This window comes from Lampetra planeri, chromosome 24 (genome assembly GCF_965212315.1).
Source record: "Lampetra planeri chromosome 24, kcLamPlan1.2.h2, whole genome shotgun sequence".
Classification (NCBI taxonomy): Eukaryota; Metazoa; Chordata; class Hyperoartia; order Petromyzontiformes; family Petromyzontidae; genus Lampetra; species Lampetra planeri.
The window spans coordinates 9,706,238-9,720,228 of record NC_136130.1 but is presented as its reverse complement, the minus strand read 5'-3'; the positions used below and the strand labels follow the sequence as shown (position 1 = coordinate 9,720,228).

Here is a 13,991-nt window from a genome sequence, read left to right as displayed (position 1 = left end):
TTTTAATTTTGTGCAAAATTGTGTGCCATAAGTTAGTGGGGAAGAGAGGGGGTAAATACTGGTCATGATGGTTACTAAATACTGAATCGTCATCCAATGTCTGTTCACGAGATGAAATAATGCACAGTAAACGCCTCACTGGGATACAGAATTATGCTCGGCAAACAACTTAAAAACTAAATCCGTCAGCCATGATCGGTTGGGTCAAGACCTCCCAACTTCATTGCGTGGAGTTCTGATGCCACAATCCACCGCGCTCCTGTATGCGTGCGATTCATATAACCACGTAGGAGTCATTTGGTGTTTTCTTTTTCTGCCAGTTTGTCACCAGTCTTGGCCATCTGCTCTCATCTTTTGTTTTCTGCCCGAGTCCACATTTTAAAGAAATATCAGTTTGTGTTCTCCGCACCACATGTAACTCTTTTCTCTGCAATCCCACCGGCGTGTTACCACAATTGGCCACACGGTGGCCTCCGGTGCTGCTGTGCACAAATGTAACACATTTAGGGGCAGCTGTTGAACCCAAACACTGCAATTTCAGGGCTCTGCCAGTCACTTCATTTCTTGTTATTTCGTGGCGTTTTAGGCTAAGATATTCTATGTAGGCGATGATGCATGAAGTCATTGCCGCATTAGTTTGCCAAATCGAGTGTGGGAGTTTACAAAAAGCAGAGGCGGTGAAGTATGGGTAGTGCTGCCACTGCTACGTAAGACCGCATGGCCCACAAGCAAATCCGTGGCTCTGTTGGGGTGTCTGATGCTCACTGAATGGAGTCACAAAATTAACATAAAATTAAGCATTAGTTTACAATATTTGAATAAACACCTTTTGTCAAGATCCCTGCTGTGGGTGAAGGCCCCTCCCCATGCCATATCGGTCATTGATGTTTTGCCATTATTGACTGCTCGTGCGGATTGGTACAGGATGGTGTCCAAAGATACCCCACCGATCTAAGAGCTTTGGTTGGGAATCGTACTCACGTCATCAGGTTCCAGTGCTATGCACGAACCACTGCAGTAGATTGAAGAAGACGATAAAAGTTTATTCAATCACGTGTTTTTGGATCAAAGTAGTAACGTTCCACAATTTATATATATTTTTTGGCTGAATACAATTAAGAAATTTGTTTTTAATACAAAATAAGTAAACTTTTGCCCAATGTTGACCAAACAGCATAGTTGATAGGTTGTCATTCTTTTAAACAATTTTTAACGAATGTCTGTATATATTCTGGCTGATAATACTGAGTTATTTTGTAGATAGTGCAGAAAATCAATTATGCTGTATTCATATTCCCATGCCTATACTCTCCACTTCCAATGCAATGAACAATGTTGTTAAATATGGTTAAACAACCCTCAAAACGCATGGCGTAGGGAGGCCCTCATCTAGTCGTGGTTGGCAACGGGTTGCATATTATATTACAATGCAGTTATGTTTTTCCTTTACACTACTACAGTAACAATGACAAAGGGAAAAGTCACTCAAAACATTTATTAAACCACAATTACATTTTCACATCACACAAATGAAGGCATAGTGAAAACCGACAATGAGAGTGCACTTTGCTAATAACTTTAGAGGCTGTAATGAAAGCCTCAAATGGCTTTATAAATAAAATAGGGGAAGGCATTTTTTCAAACAAAGTTTGGTTGGAATAACTTTGGTACAAGGTTATTTAATAATGCACACCCAATTTACTGAATTCAATTATTTACACACCACCTGTAACATTAAACCCGCAGTAAAGCCCCTGATGCATAAACATTTAAGTATGGAAGGTGACGTTCAGAAAAAAAGTACGAGAACAGCATCAATCAAGGGGAATATGGTCTCCAGTAACTGCACATCTCATTCAAGTGTCAACGTAGCTTAAGAGCGGCACAACATGAACGCGCAGATGCAGTTGAACTGCTAAAGCAGCAATAACAGGCGGTCGAGCACTTTACAAACATTTCAATGGTCATTCTCTCCCCAGAACATTAAACAATAATTTACACGAACACAATTTGGACCCAGTTCTTACTGGAGTCATCAAACCTCATCACTTATTTATCTTCTGGACTCGTCATGCATCATGAAGCCCCTGCTGAAGCATTTCACATCCAGCAAAGTCCCAGTCATTGCTAACGTCGATATTAACACTATCCAAACCAGTGTGACTTAGTTCATCTTAAATATCACAGCAATAATCTTAGATCACCAAAGGTCCTTCAGTAGTTCAAATATTACTTATCCCTTTTAAACACAAGTAAATGTATAGAAACTCAAGACGCCCCAAAGTATTCTTGCAACGCAAGCCATATTTTCCACCTCCCTGTCTCTGGTCCACCCCGACCACTCAACTGCACCATCTAGCAACACTCCTAGTGCCTGGCTGCCTTGCAAATCTTATCGTAGACCTCCGGGAAGGCACCCTCACAGCCGTACTGCTTGCGCATCTTCTGGTAGAGCGTTGGGTCGAACATGTTCCAGAATTCCTCCCGGCTCATGTAGGAATCGGCATAGAGCATCTGGAACCTGTGTGGGATGAAGGTGTCATTTAATAAACATGGCAAGCAGCCTTTTTTTTTAAGAAAACTGGGTGGCATTGTTTTGCACGGGACCCATTTATAAATGCAAAGCTTACACTTAATTAAGCATGGCATTAACACTGAATTAACATTTTCTTCAATTAAGAGTGCCATCTGTTGGATTCGTACATGAACTATGGTTTAATTCCACTGAAAGTGAGTTTCTTATTTTATTACACGATACCAAAACACGCAACTCCCGCATGCTCGCATGAGGCAGGGGGGGATGTGCTCTCACCCATGCTGGTCACGCACAAACTGCTCCAGACGACGGGTCGTGGTGCCGGCAGTGTACCCCTTCATCTTGGGCTCCCCATACGCACCAATGTCCACGTACATCTCCTCCTGGTCAGACTTGGGGTGCACCATGCCTGGCACACTGGGCAGGCGGAATGGGCACAGCCACAGCGGGTACAGCTGCACGGTGGGTAGGGGAAGGGTCATATAGAGGGGGTGGTTAGGGACGAGTTGTGTGTGCGTTAAGTTATCAGGAGACACAGTACCCATTGAGGGGAAAAAGCAGCACGAAAAAAACATTGTAGATATGTTTGGATGCTATGTCTCGGGCTATCCAACATGAGTTTGAAGCTTCATTGATGAAAACAAATCTAAAAAATTGGGGTCAGGTGCTCAATCATAGCATTCTAGTGATGTGTATTAAACATATCGTAAGTTTGACCATAACTATACATTATTCTCATTTACACTTGTCAGATATCCCAGAATTCACATCGGATGATTGCTGTATATTACCAGTAGCATAAACAGTTAATTTTCATAATAACATATTCAAGATAATGCATCTACAAGGTAGGCGTTTATTGTGTTTTTTGTGTTCCATATTTCTTTAACCCCCTTTTAACCTTGTAGTCTTATTATATCCAATAAGTCGGCCAATAAAAATAGGTAAGTCAGTACAATTAAACAATAATTGTTATTGTGTTCAATCTTTCATTGACCCATTTTAACCAAATGTGATCATACGGTCACATCTAGCACTCTTATTTTTGGCCAATAAAATTATGTAAGTCAGTACAAATAAACGATTTTCTGGGTTTAAATGCGCACGGTGTGGGAGAGGTGCAGGCAAACTGACGTTAATCTCGTCGTGGAAGCAGGTGAGGGACTTCTGCAGGGTATGCATGGGCACCAGCATGTCCTGCACCACGTGGTGCTGCTCGTAGAGCTTGCGCACCACCTCGCCCTGCGTCAGCTTCAGCAGCGCGATCTTGGGCGGTACCATCCAGCCCAGGAGCATGCGGAACACGGGGTGGTTCCCGAATGGAATGATGTCCTGTGGAGCAAAAGGGAACAACTCTGTGGGAATGCCAGGCAAGATATCATTTGAGAAAAAGGCACACAAAAGTATCGTCTTCCAAACTTGCGCTGGAAAAAAATCAAATGGCTTTAAAATATCAATTGGTCGATTATCACAGATAAACGATCACTTTTTAAAGAGCTACATAGTATGTATAATAAAATTAATATTTGTATAGTGTCTTAAAGTGACTATCTCGTTGCTTATTTAGTCATAAGTGTGGAGCACACAGGAACGCCTGACGTTTAGTGAACCTGCTTCCAACTGCATCTCGTGTCACTTGATGTGCAAGGCTAATGCCTGGACACCAATAACCCTTTTACAATAACACATCTGAGCCGTGCCAGCACGCAACCATTACGGTATGGTTTTCCACAGGCTATTTCTTGAGGTAAGCCAGAACCAAATCCGTAAAACTGAGGCCTCACGAGAGGCCACAGTGGAAGGGGCAGGGTTAATCATGCCAGACAAGCGATACCGACAACACACGCTCGTTGTGGGATATCAGTGCCGCGGCTGTGGTTATGGTGTATTCTGAGCTGTGCTCGGTTGGCTCTGTGTGGGTGAGGGTCAGTTGTCATCGAATAAAAGAGGGTCATGTGGCCAATGGACGCCAGGACGTGTCCACTAATGCACTGCCTGCCTGCAGCTCCCAGAAGATGCTGCGTGTGTGGCGGTGGTGGTAGTGGCGAAGGGGGATGTACTCGACGCAGGGTGGACCGCTCTTGTGCAGGAATCCCTCCACGTGCTTGAAGAACCACGGCTTCCAGTAGTAGCCGATGTTGTTGATCTGCGAAGGTGTGGGCAGGGTCCGAGAGTAATATTGTAAGGGAGATGGAACGAAAGAGAAAAATATAGTGCAGACAATATCAAGGTGTTGTGGAGTTTCTGGGCAAGTTGAATAACACGAGTGGGGCAGTGCCAAACCTTGTCGGGCTCGGCTGTGTCGGTGAGCTCTCCTGTCATGATGACGGCCTCATTTCGGCCGTACATGAGGCCCTCCACGAAGGTGGCAGGGTCTGGCCGTGTGCACTCGTGCTGGAACGTGGAGCAGATGGCGTCGAGGCCGCGCACGGGCGTGTAACGCAGCTTCACGTAGTGGCGCGCAGGCACGATGCGCACCTCCGCCGCCACCAGGAAGCCCAGTGTCCCGTACGACCACGGCACTGCGTAAAACAGATCCGAGTTCTCCGTCTGGGGGAGTAAACAAGGCAGCGGTGGTGAGCAGCGGTCGTTACCCAGACTGCCGAAAGAACTAAAGTGAGAAAAGCTCTCCGATGTGGTTTTGGGTTATACCGATTGTTGTTCGGCATTTCTATACAAAACAAATTCACCGAGTAAATATATTTTATGGACAGTGATGACCTCTTTCACACACACAAACGCACACAAGACAGCACTATTACTCCATGGAATAACGGTCCCTTTAGGTATTAATGTACGGTGCACAGACACCCCGCTTTGAGGTCACACCGCCTGCCACTCGCACACCCGACACCTGCCCTCCGGCCCCCCCACATCTGCTCACTCATGCAGCCGTGCGCTCGTCACCTTGGAGCAGCGCACGAGGCTGCCGTCGGCGAGCACCAGCTCGAAGGACACGCAGATGTGCTGGAAGAGGCCGTAGATGTGCGAAGATGTCTCGATGCCTGTGCCCATGATGAGCCCGCCTGTGGTCGCACACGAAGGCACACACACAGCGGTGGCAGTGTGAGTGTCTAAAGTTGTGGCCAGATGATGCTGTGGCAATAAGTTTTACAGAAGATTACCACACAAGGGTGATAGCAAAATAGATTTGTTTTTGTAATGCCATCCAAAACCTGGTGTACTGGAGCACAGGTATAGTGGTTTGGCCATTAAGCTAAGAACTCAGCGACCCGAGTTTGATTTCCAGCCAGTGGTAGTGCAACAGTTCATAGCTATGCAATGAACCTTGTGATTCGAATTGGATTCTCATCCAGACATAACACCATTGGCGACCACTAGCTGTATCAGTCCTTGGCACCCCCTTTATCAACCTAGACTGATTAGCATGAAGTATTGTCAATCAACCTTGATGACGACAAGGTGTGGGTATATCTTTAACTCGTAGATTGATAAAGGAGTGTTTGTTACCTGGTATGGGCTATACGGTCTGCACTCTCTACTCGACAATAAAAAAATATATTACGTAAACATTTTACATAAACAGTGTTTTATATAAATTGTAATGTTAACTTTATTGCCGTACATAAAGGTGGTAAAATACCAACTTAAAACTCAACTAAGCTGCGCCTTTCTGCAGTGCTCTGGAAAGCAGAGCCCTTCTCTCGTGAAGGAACATAAGCCATCACACGAACTCCGGTCATCCTCGCAGAGGCTTTCGATCAGCCATCGAACAAAGACGGTCACTGCATCGCGCGCTTTCGGATGTGCTTCTGTGGCCGTCTGGAACGCTCTTCCTTTGGATATTAGGAAGCCACTGGAGCTACGCACTTTTAAAATCTTGATTGAAAACTCATTTCTTTAAAACTGCTTCTAGTGTTTCATTTATTGTCCTTCCCCCGCACCTGCAATTAGCACGGTTGGCTACATAGGAAACAGTGAACACCCGTCAAAGTCACGGTGTGGTTAACTGGCCAGAAGGCCATCAGCGCAATGGCGGAACACAAAGACACGAACACCTGCGAGATAAACTGACCGACGGTGAGGTCATCCAGCTCTGGCACCACCGGCAGCGTCCAACCAATGGAGCTGAGCAGTGAGGTCACCTGACCCATGTTCACCAGCGGCTCCACGCGCACGATCTACAAGGCGGAGTGGGGGGAGGGGAGCAGCACGGTCTCACGTCTGCAAGCGGAGCGATGAGCAAATGGCGGTAGGTGCACACCAGTAATTAAAATGTCACCAAATCCTTTAAATCAATCGAATTGCACGCTCCTTTTAAAAATCGCTAAAAAGTACTTGTTAATGAGACATCCAATTAAAGAGTCACTCTATAAAGAACTTATTATAAATTGCGAGGGAATGGCCCATGCACATTGGCCGTCCCACCTGCCGCTTGGTGTCCACTTCCAGGATGTCCATGAGGTTGATCATGATGTTCTTGTGCGTCTTCTTGTATTTGCCGACACGCAGGGACACGGTGAGCCAACCTGGACGGCCCGTGCACATGTACGTCTGCCCACCCTCAGCACGCCATTGCCGCACCTGCCAGAGAAAAACGAACACCAGCTCTCAGGGTGAGTACACATTTTTTGGGGTAGCTTTTAGTATGTTTTCTCAACAACGAAGTTTAAAACTCATGCTGGACGGCCTGCAGCACTAAACCTTGACGTGCACTGCAAAAACTTTCCTTGAAAGAACAACACTAATATAAACGTCTCACTGCACTCTCAATGTCTGTGTTGTTAAAATGTTAATCTTTTACATGATGCAAAGTGTTTGCAGTCGTGCTGATTTCGCTTTCAAGGTTGATGACATTCAAAGTTATCTGTGAAAGTCCTTGGTTCAAGTTCAACTCCGGGAAAGATAAGCACTGCCAGGCCACATAAACTGGATCATAATCAGCCATTCAAGGTCCGCACATTCATGGCGACCTCCAGCGCCCACTGGTAGTGAAGTGTATGCATCTAGTTATGAGACACGGCTATAATAGGTCGTGCCGACTTCTATCACATCCAGCATTTCCCCTGAGATTTGTCTCTGTGCCCAATATTTGCCGTATATACCTCACAACTTCATACCAAACTATACCTGCGCTCACATTCCACATTATTACAACTTGACCAAAGGGACCCTGCCTCTGATAATAAATGACGGTTGTGCAATCGGGAGGTGGGTGGGGGGGGATGGTGAAGGATAAGAATGTACAAAGTCGATTCCAAAAAGTCACAAAAGGTTCTTGATCAACGACCGACAGTTACACTAGTGGTGGCCAAACGTAACCTCGGCATGGCCATGCGACCCTATCCCTGGGCTGAGTGAGCATTTATGCCGGCACTGGGAGACCAAACTCAGGTCTAAAGTGTCTTTTGGAGTTTTCTCTTTGAAACCGCACCTGCTTTTGGATGTCGCGAACACGCTGGTCATGCTGCTTGGGTGCGCTGCACATGCGGAACACCAGCCAAGCTCTGGGAGGGGGGTTAAGGGGTGGCACCAGGCACACGACATGCTCATAAGTATACAGAGAAATGGGACAAGCAGCCGGTTCACCCAACCAGCCACTAGTCAGCCAGCCTCCAATCCACCCATCCAGTCATTCAGCCACCCACCTAGCTACCAACCCATCCATACAGTAAACCAGCCAACCCATGTTAACCTATCACTTTGTTAGGTGTCTGGGGTTGGAGCTTCCAACGCAAACTGAAAGGGTCAATTTGACACATTGTAAAGTATTTTTCATAGAAGGCAAACCTGCCTTGTTGGCATTCCGTCCTGTTTCTTAAAGTTGTAAATCTTTCCAAAAAGTCTCTGGTGATTTTGCTTAACTCTCTGTTTATGTTTTATTTATACAGGTCTGACAGGTTTTCTTACGTAATTTTGTATTTGTATACAAGCACTATTTACACTATTCGTGTACATATATTTAGTTTTTGCTCTGTTGATGGTCTTGATCTGTGGTCACCCTTGAAAAACAATGGGCCTTAACAGCTGATACAAAGTCTGAGTCTCAGTCTCTGCTGGTGGCCCTGAGTCAGTGGTGGCCATTCCACATTCCTATAAAATTGGCCAGTCTCCACTGCTAACTTCCCGTAAAGTGATAGCAACTTTAAGGAACTTCGAGGGATGGTGATGTGTGGTAATGATGTTTAAGGATCCAGGATAGATGACGATGATGATAATGACCAGTATTTCGACTCGAAACATTTCAACAGTAAGCCAAGCACTCCAATCACTGCTGTGGACATTGGCTTCTGATATTAACCCCCCTCCATCAAGGTATGTGTTTAACCTGTCAGCAGGCAGTGGCTCACCTGATGAAGTAGTAGGCATCAAAGAGCACAGACAGTGGCAGTAGAAAGAGGCACACAAAGAGCCAACGGTGCTGCACCAGCACGTACTCCAGCCCCCGGAGACGGAGCCACACCAGCGCTAGCAGCACAGCGGCACCCACGTACACCAGTGGCGCCATCCTCCTGCACAACCACGAAGGCCAATAACCGTCATGGTTAAATCAACTGCACCGCTCATCAATTGCTTGGCCAGTCAATTGTCCACGCCAATGAATTGTCCCTTTAGAAAACTGTGCTGTCAATCGGCAACAAATACTGACACAGACCCACGTAAATAAACCGTATATACATAGAAATGAGTTGAGCCATAAACTCGTTCGAGCAGACATTTTACGGCCCTATCCAACACACTGCTGGAGGGCTTCCCCATGCCATGCAGTTATTTTTGACCATACTTCACCACGCGGCTTTATGAAGGCAGTGAACATTGGTTTGAATTTCCAAGTACAGTTTAACAGATGTTGCTGCATTATCCTCTAATGAAAACCATGTAGGAATATTTTGTTAGCGCTGTTCATCAATTGTCCTGTCACACTACTGCACTCTCATACGACTGCTACACTGTCCATGAAGAGAAAACAAATCTAACTATTTTATAAAGCGATTACTCGTGCAAATTGCATCTCGCAATTGTTGAGGAACCACAGACCACGCTGGAAGGCTGATAGGTGGTGAGCCTGCGCCAAACACTGCTCTGCAGTTCTCTACATATTAAGATGTTTTCAGCCAGTTAACAATGTTAATTATACACGTGGAAGGAAACCGGAGCAACCCAGAGAAAACCCCACGCATGCGAGGGGGCAACGCTATATTCCCATGCACAAGGGACATTTGTCCAGAATTTGCTGTAGCCCATCCGTCATATTCAGTCAACTGCACAGACCACTATTTAACAATTTAACCCAAACCAATCGCAATGTCAATCAACAATAAGCAGCAAGGCGGCATTCGCCACTGTAAGTGACGTCACGACAACGTCTGTGCCAGGCTAGGTGCACGGATGTCAAATCGATCGCATTCTCACACCAAAACAAATCAAGTATCGTCGTTGTGGAGAATCGCAGTAACAATATACATCAGTAGACAACATTGACATGATACAAATATTTTCTTTTACACATCCCATCAACCAGCCACACAGCCCTTTTTGATGAGCGCATAATTGATCTCACACAGACAAATACAAAGATCCCCCGTATAGCCTCAACACTGTAGAGGCAAGTGCTGTTAGATAGGAGCATCGCCTGTGAAGGACGGCACCGTGGCACACGAGGGGGGTGGGTGGTCAGCACCGCGCCCGACCGCCTTTGTCTCCCCCAGTGGCGATGTTTACACACCGCCCCAGGTACTCATTTGAGGCCGAGTCGACTTAGGGGGAGGCCCAGGACCGGCACGCCGGATTCGTAGCGCGGTGTGGCGCTAACCGCTCCACCACCGCTCCCCACTCACACAGACGAACTAACACGCGTGGCCCCACTCACGGACAATTCGGCGAGCGAGTGAACGAGCACACAGACATTGAATGAACACCACCAACAACACCACCACCACCACGGCTCTCTCTTTACAGCGGCTTTCTCTTGACAGCGTTCACCGTTTCCACGGCTCTCTCTCTCGACGCAAGCTCCGCACGATTTGACAGTCACGGCTGCCTCGTTCACCTCCTATATAGCCACGGCCACGTCCTTGACAGCCACAGCCAACACCTCCTATAGAGCCACGACCACCACCTCCTATGCTGCCACGACCACCACCTTCACGTCTTTGACGTCTCCTCGACAACGCCCTCACCCCCCCCACTTCCCCACCCCTTGCGCTCGCTCATTGGTCAACGTGACGCGCGCGACATTTTGAAGCGCGCTCGCGATTGGCCCTCCGGCTCGCGCGTGAACGCATTGACCAATTAGGCGAGCCTCGGAGGGTGGAAGAGGCGGGGCGCCGTGCGAGTTGCGTCATCGCGTGTTGCCATATAAGGGAGTTTGTGGGGGGGGGGGGCTCACCGCGAGCACGCTCAAGCGGTGTACGATTTCAAATGTTACCATATAAGGAGTGCTGGGGCGGGCCACGGCGCTCTATACTGCTTATCAATTCAAATGTGGCCGAAATAGGAAGGGGGTGGGTGGGTAACCGACCGAGGCCGCGTCTAAAGCGGACTGGGAATTCAAATCCCTCGCCAAAATTGGGACCACCGGACCCGTGCACACTACAGATTATAACATGCATTTAAGATTGTACTGGTAGGAAGCTCCTGGTTCCACCAGCCCACAGGGGGATTATTGTGTCCGTCCGTCGTGCAGGGAGGGGCTGGGTGGGGAGGGAGGGGCTGGGAGGGGAGGGGCTGGGTAGGTAGGAGCTGGGTGGGGAGGGTGGGGCTGGGTGGGGGGTGGGAGGGGTGGGGCTGGGTAGGGAGGGGCTGGTCACCCCGTGGTGCCCTTATAAAACTCAAGGTTTAACCTACTCACGCCGGCTTGTGCCCGCCCTCACATATTTGCGGAATACACCACGCCGCCGTTGACCCTGGCCATTGACCGAGCAACCCAACGTTCCTACCAGCAGCTCCCTCCGCAGGAATGTGTTGGTGAACCACCACTGTGAAACTAGAAGTCCAGAGGACGCCGCGATTTGACACGTTGAAGTTACTCAAATCCAAGCCGCTTGTGCCCCCCCCCCCCAGCAGTATAAATGGGTAACACCGATCAATCGCCAGTGGGTGATGTGTGGTGGGGGTATATCTTATTTAAAGTTAAGTGAGTTTTACCTGGTAAAACAAACACGTGATTTACTTACGTTGAATTCCCATCATGTTTTCGTATTGTTTGTTGTTGGAACCGTCTGATCCGCCCCTACTGGACATCTGGGAATAAAGCACATTTGGGATGCACTGCCCTCTGCTGTTCACGTAGGATGACAAATCCATTGCAGTATGTTACATCCAAATACTGTAACACATTCCTGCGGAGGGAGCTGGTAGGAACGTTGGGTTGCTCGGTCAATGGCCAGGGTCAACGGCGGCGTGGTGTATTCCGCAAATATGCCCGACTGAGGGCGGGCACAAGCCGGCGTGAGTAGGTTAAACGTTGAGTTTTATAAGGGCACCACGGGGTGACCAGCCCCTCCCCACCCAGCCCCACCCTCCCCACCCAGCCCCTCCCCACTCAGCCCCACCCAGCTCCTCCCTGCACGACGGACGGACACAATAATCCCCTGTGGGCTGGTGTAACCAGGAGGTTCCTACCAGTAAAAGTGGCGGTATAAATACTACTGTATAGTAGTGGTCTTTAGGAGACGCGTTTCCAAAGGAGATTGCAATGTTCTGTCCTCCCTATCGATGTTAAACGAATATATTCACATGAACGGCTAAATATTGTGGTTAAGGGGCCGTCCATAAATGACGTCACGCGATTTTGGACGATGTTTGACACCCCCCCTTCGTCACACGGCGTCACAAAAAAACAGCCCCCCCCCTCAAATATGACTTCACAAAGCTCTGCCCCCCCCCCCCAAATAAAACATGCTTCAAATCGCTTTAAACTATTGTCATTGTAGTGCGTATTTAATGTGGCGCTCCACTCTGATATTGTAGGAGAAAACATTAATACTGGTAGGAACCTCCTGGTTCCACCAGCCCACAGGGGATTATTGTGTCCGTCCGTCCGTCGTGAATCCAAAAATGGGAGGGGTGGGGCTGGGTGGAGGGGAGGGTGGGGAGGGGCTGGGTGGGGGGTGGAGCTGGGTGGGGAGGGGCTGGTCACCCCGTGGTGCCCTTATAAACTCAACGTTTAACCTACTCACGCCGGCTTGTGCCCGCCCTCAGTCGGGAATATTTGCGGAATACACCACGCCGCCGTTGACCCTGGCCATTGACCGAGCAACCCAACGTTCCTACCAGTTCCCTCCGCAGGAATGTTTAAAAAGTCTATTTAATTAAGTAGAACGTGTTGTCTATATTTATTTAAATTTGCGCATTTTGATGTGACGTCACATTTCTCACCCCCCCCCCCTAGGTGCGTGACGTCATTTATGGGCGGCCCCTAAGCTCGGTCGTGCGATTATTCCCAGCCACGGCGGATAAGTGCCGAGCAAAATATCAGCGCGAATTTTCGGACCAATCAATCAACAACTTTGTACGGCCGTGGCGAGGCCTTCATCCAGCAGTGGATTGACTGAAGTGCTGGAACATGAAAATTAACTTCCAAATTAATACTGAAATCGCAGAAGTTGAGGGAATCCACAGAGCTGTGGCCCGCTTTTAAAATGTTGGGAATTATAAAGACCTCGATGCAATAAAAAATATCCGTAAGCTATATTTTTACGGGTCAGCAACGAATAATATTAGACGCTTGGCCCAGCAATGTAATACCCGTCAACCCATACGGTTAACGTGGATTCATGTACAGGGAAATTGAGTTTTCAGGTCCATACGGCGTACAGCCGTTTAAATTCGGGCAAAAAATAGTTTGTCTGTTAGTTTCTCCCTTATCATGGGACTTTGTAGGATAAACGTTGAGATTTATAGTGGCACAAGGTGACCAACAAGGTCTGAATTTATCTAAGGTCGGCACTTATAAGGGGGGTTGAGATGTATGCAATGTCCTAAGCAACACACGCGGCCAGTAGAAGGGGCAACCTCTACACACAGCGGCAGTTTCCACAATCACAGGGGGAGCACACAAAATGGCTCCCTTGTGGACGTCCACACAATTGTCGAGAATTATGGGGACTGCCATTGGCAGTCATTCCACACAAGCGGTTTCCCACCCAAAAGAATACCTGCCAACCCATGCGGTTTACCCGTATTCTTGTACGAAGAGATTTTTTAGGTCCATTCGGCATACAGACGTTTGAATTCAGGCAACTATTGTAATGTTTGTGCTTTTCCCTTGTGATGGGACTTTGTAGGATGAACGTTGAGATGTATAAGGGCACGGGGTGACCAATAAGGTCTGAATTGGTCTGTAATAAGATACACTGATAAGGGGGTTGATTGCTATGCAAACGTCTGCTCGTGACAAAGCCGAACGCAAAATCCCAGCTTGGGTAGTGGTGACGCACGCCTGTAATTCAGCAGTGGAGGCGAGGTTTAGTGGAACGAACAACATATGGCT

General features: G+C 47.7%; 1 protein-coding gene across 2 annotated transcripts; it reads right to left on the bottom strand.

Annotated features, from left to right (window-relative positions):
• Positions 1 to 1,477: 1,477 nt before the first annotated feature.
• On the bottom strand, positions 1,478 to 10,661 carry DHCR24 (24-dehydrocholesterol reductase). Of its 2 annotated transcripts, none has more exons than XM_078605601.1 (11): positions 10,548 to 10,661; positions 8,848 to 9,009; positions 7,932 to 8,004; positions 6,926 to 7,081; positions 6,573 to 6,678; positions 5,444 to 5,562; positions 4,820 to 5,086; positions 4,536 to 4,682; positions 3,671 to 3,868; positions 2,813 to 2,991; positions 1,478 to 2,521 (listed from the first exon to the last, which is right to left on the bottom strand). In XM_078605601.1, exons 2-11 carry the CDS (start codon positions 9,003 to 9,005, stop codon positions 2,368 to 2,370), a joined length of 1,557 nt encoding a protein of 518 aa, XP_078461727.1. In that variant the 5' UTR covers positions 9,006 to 9,009; positions 10,548 to 10,661; the 3' UTR covers positions 1,478 to 2,367. The 2 variants fall into 2 exon arrangements, with proteins under 2 accessions (XP_078461727.1, XP_078461728.1); XM_078605602.1 differs by lacking the exon at positions 10,548 to 10,661 and adding an exon at positions 10,455 to 10,514.
• Positions 10,662 to 13,991: the final 3,330 nt, after the last annotated feature.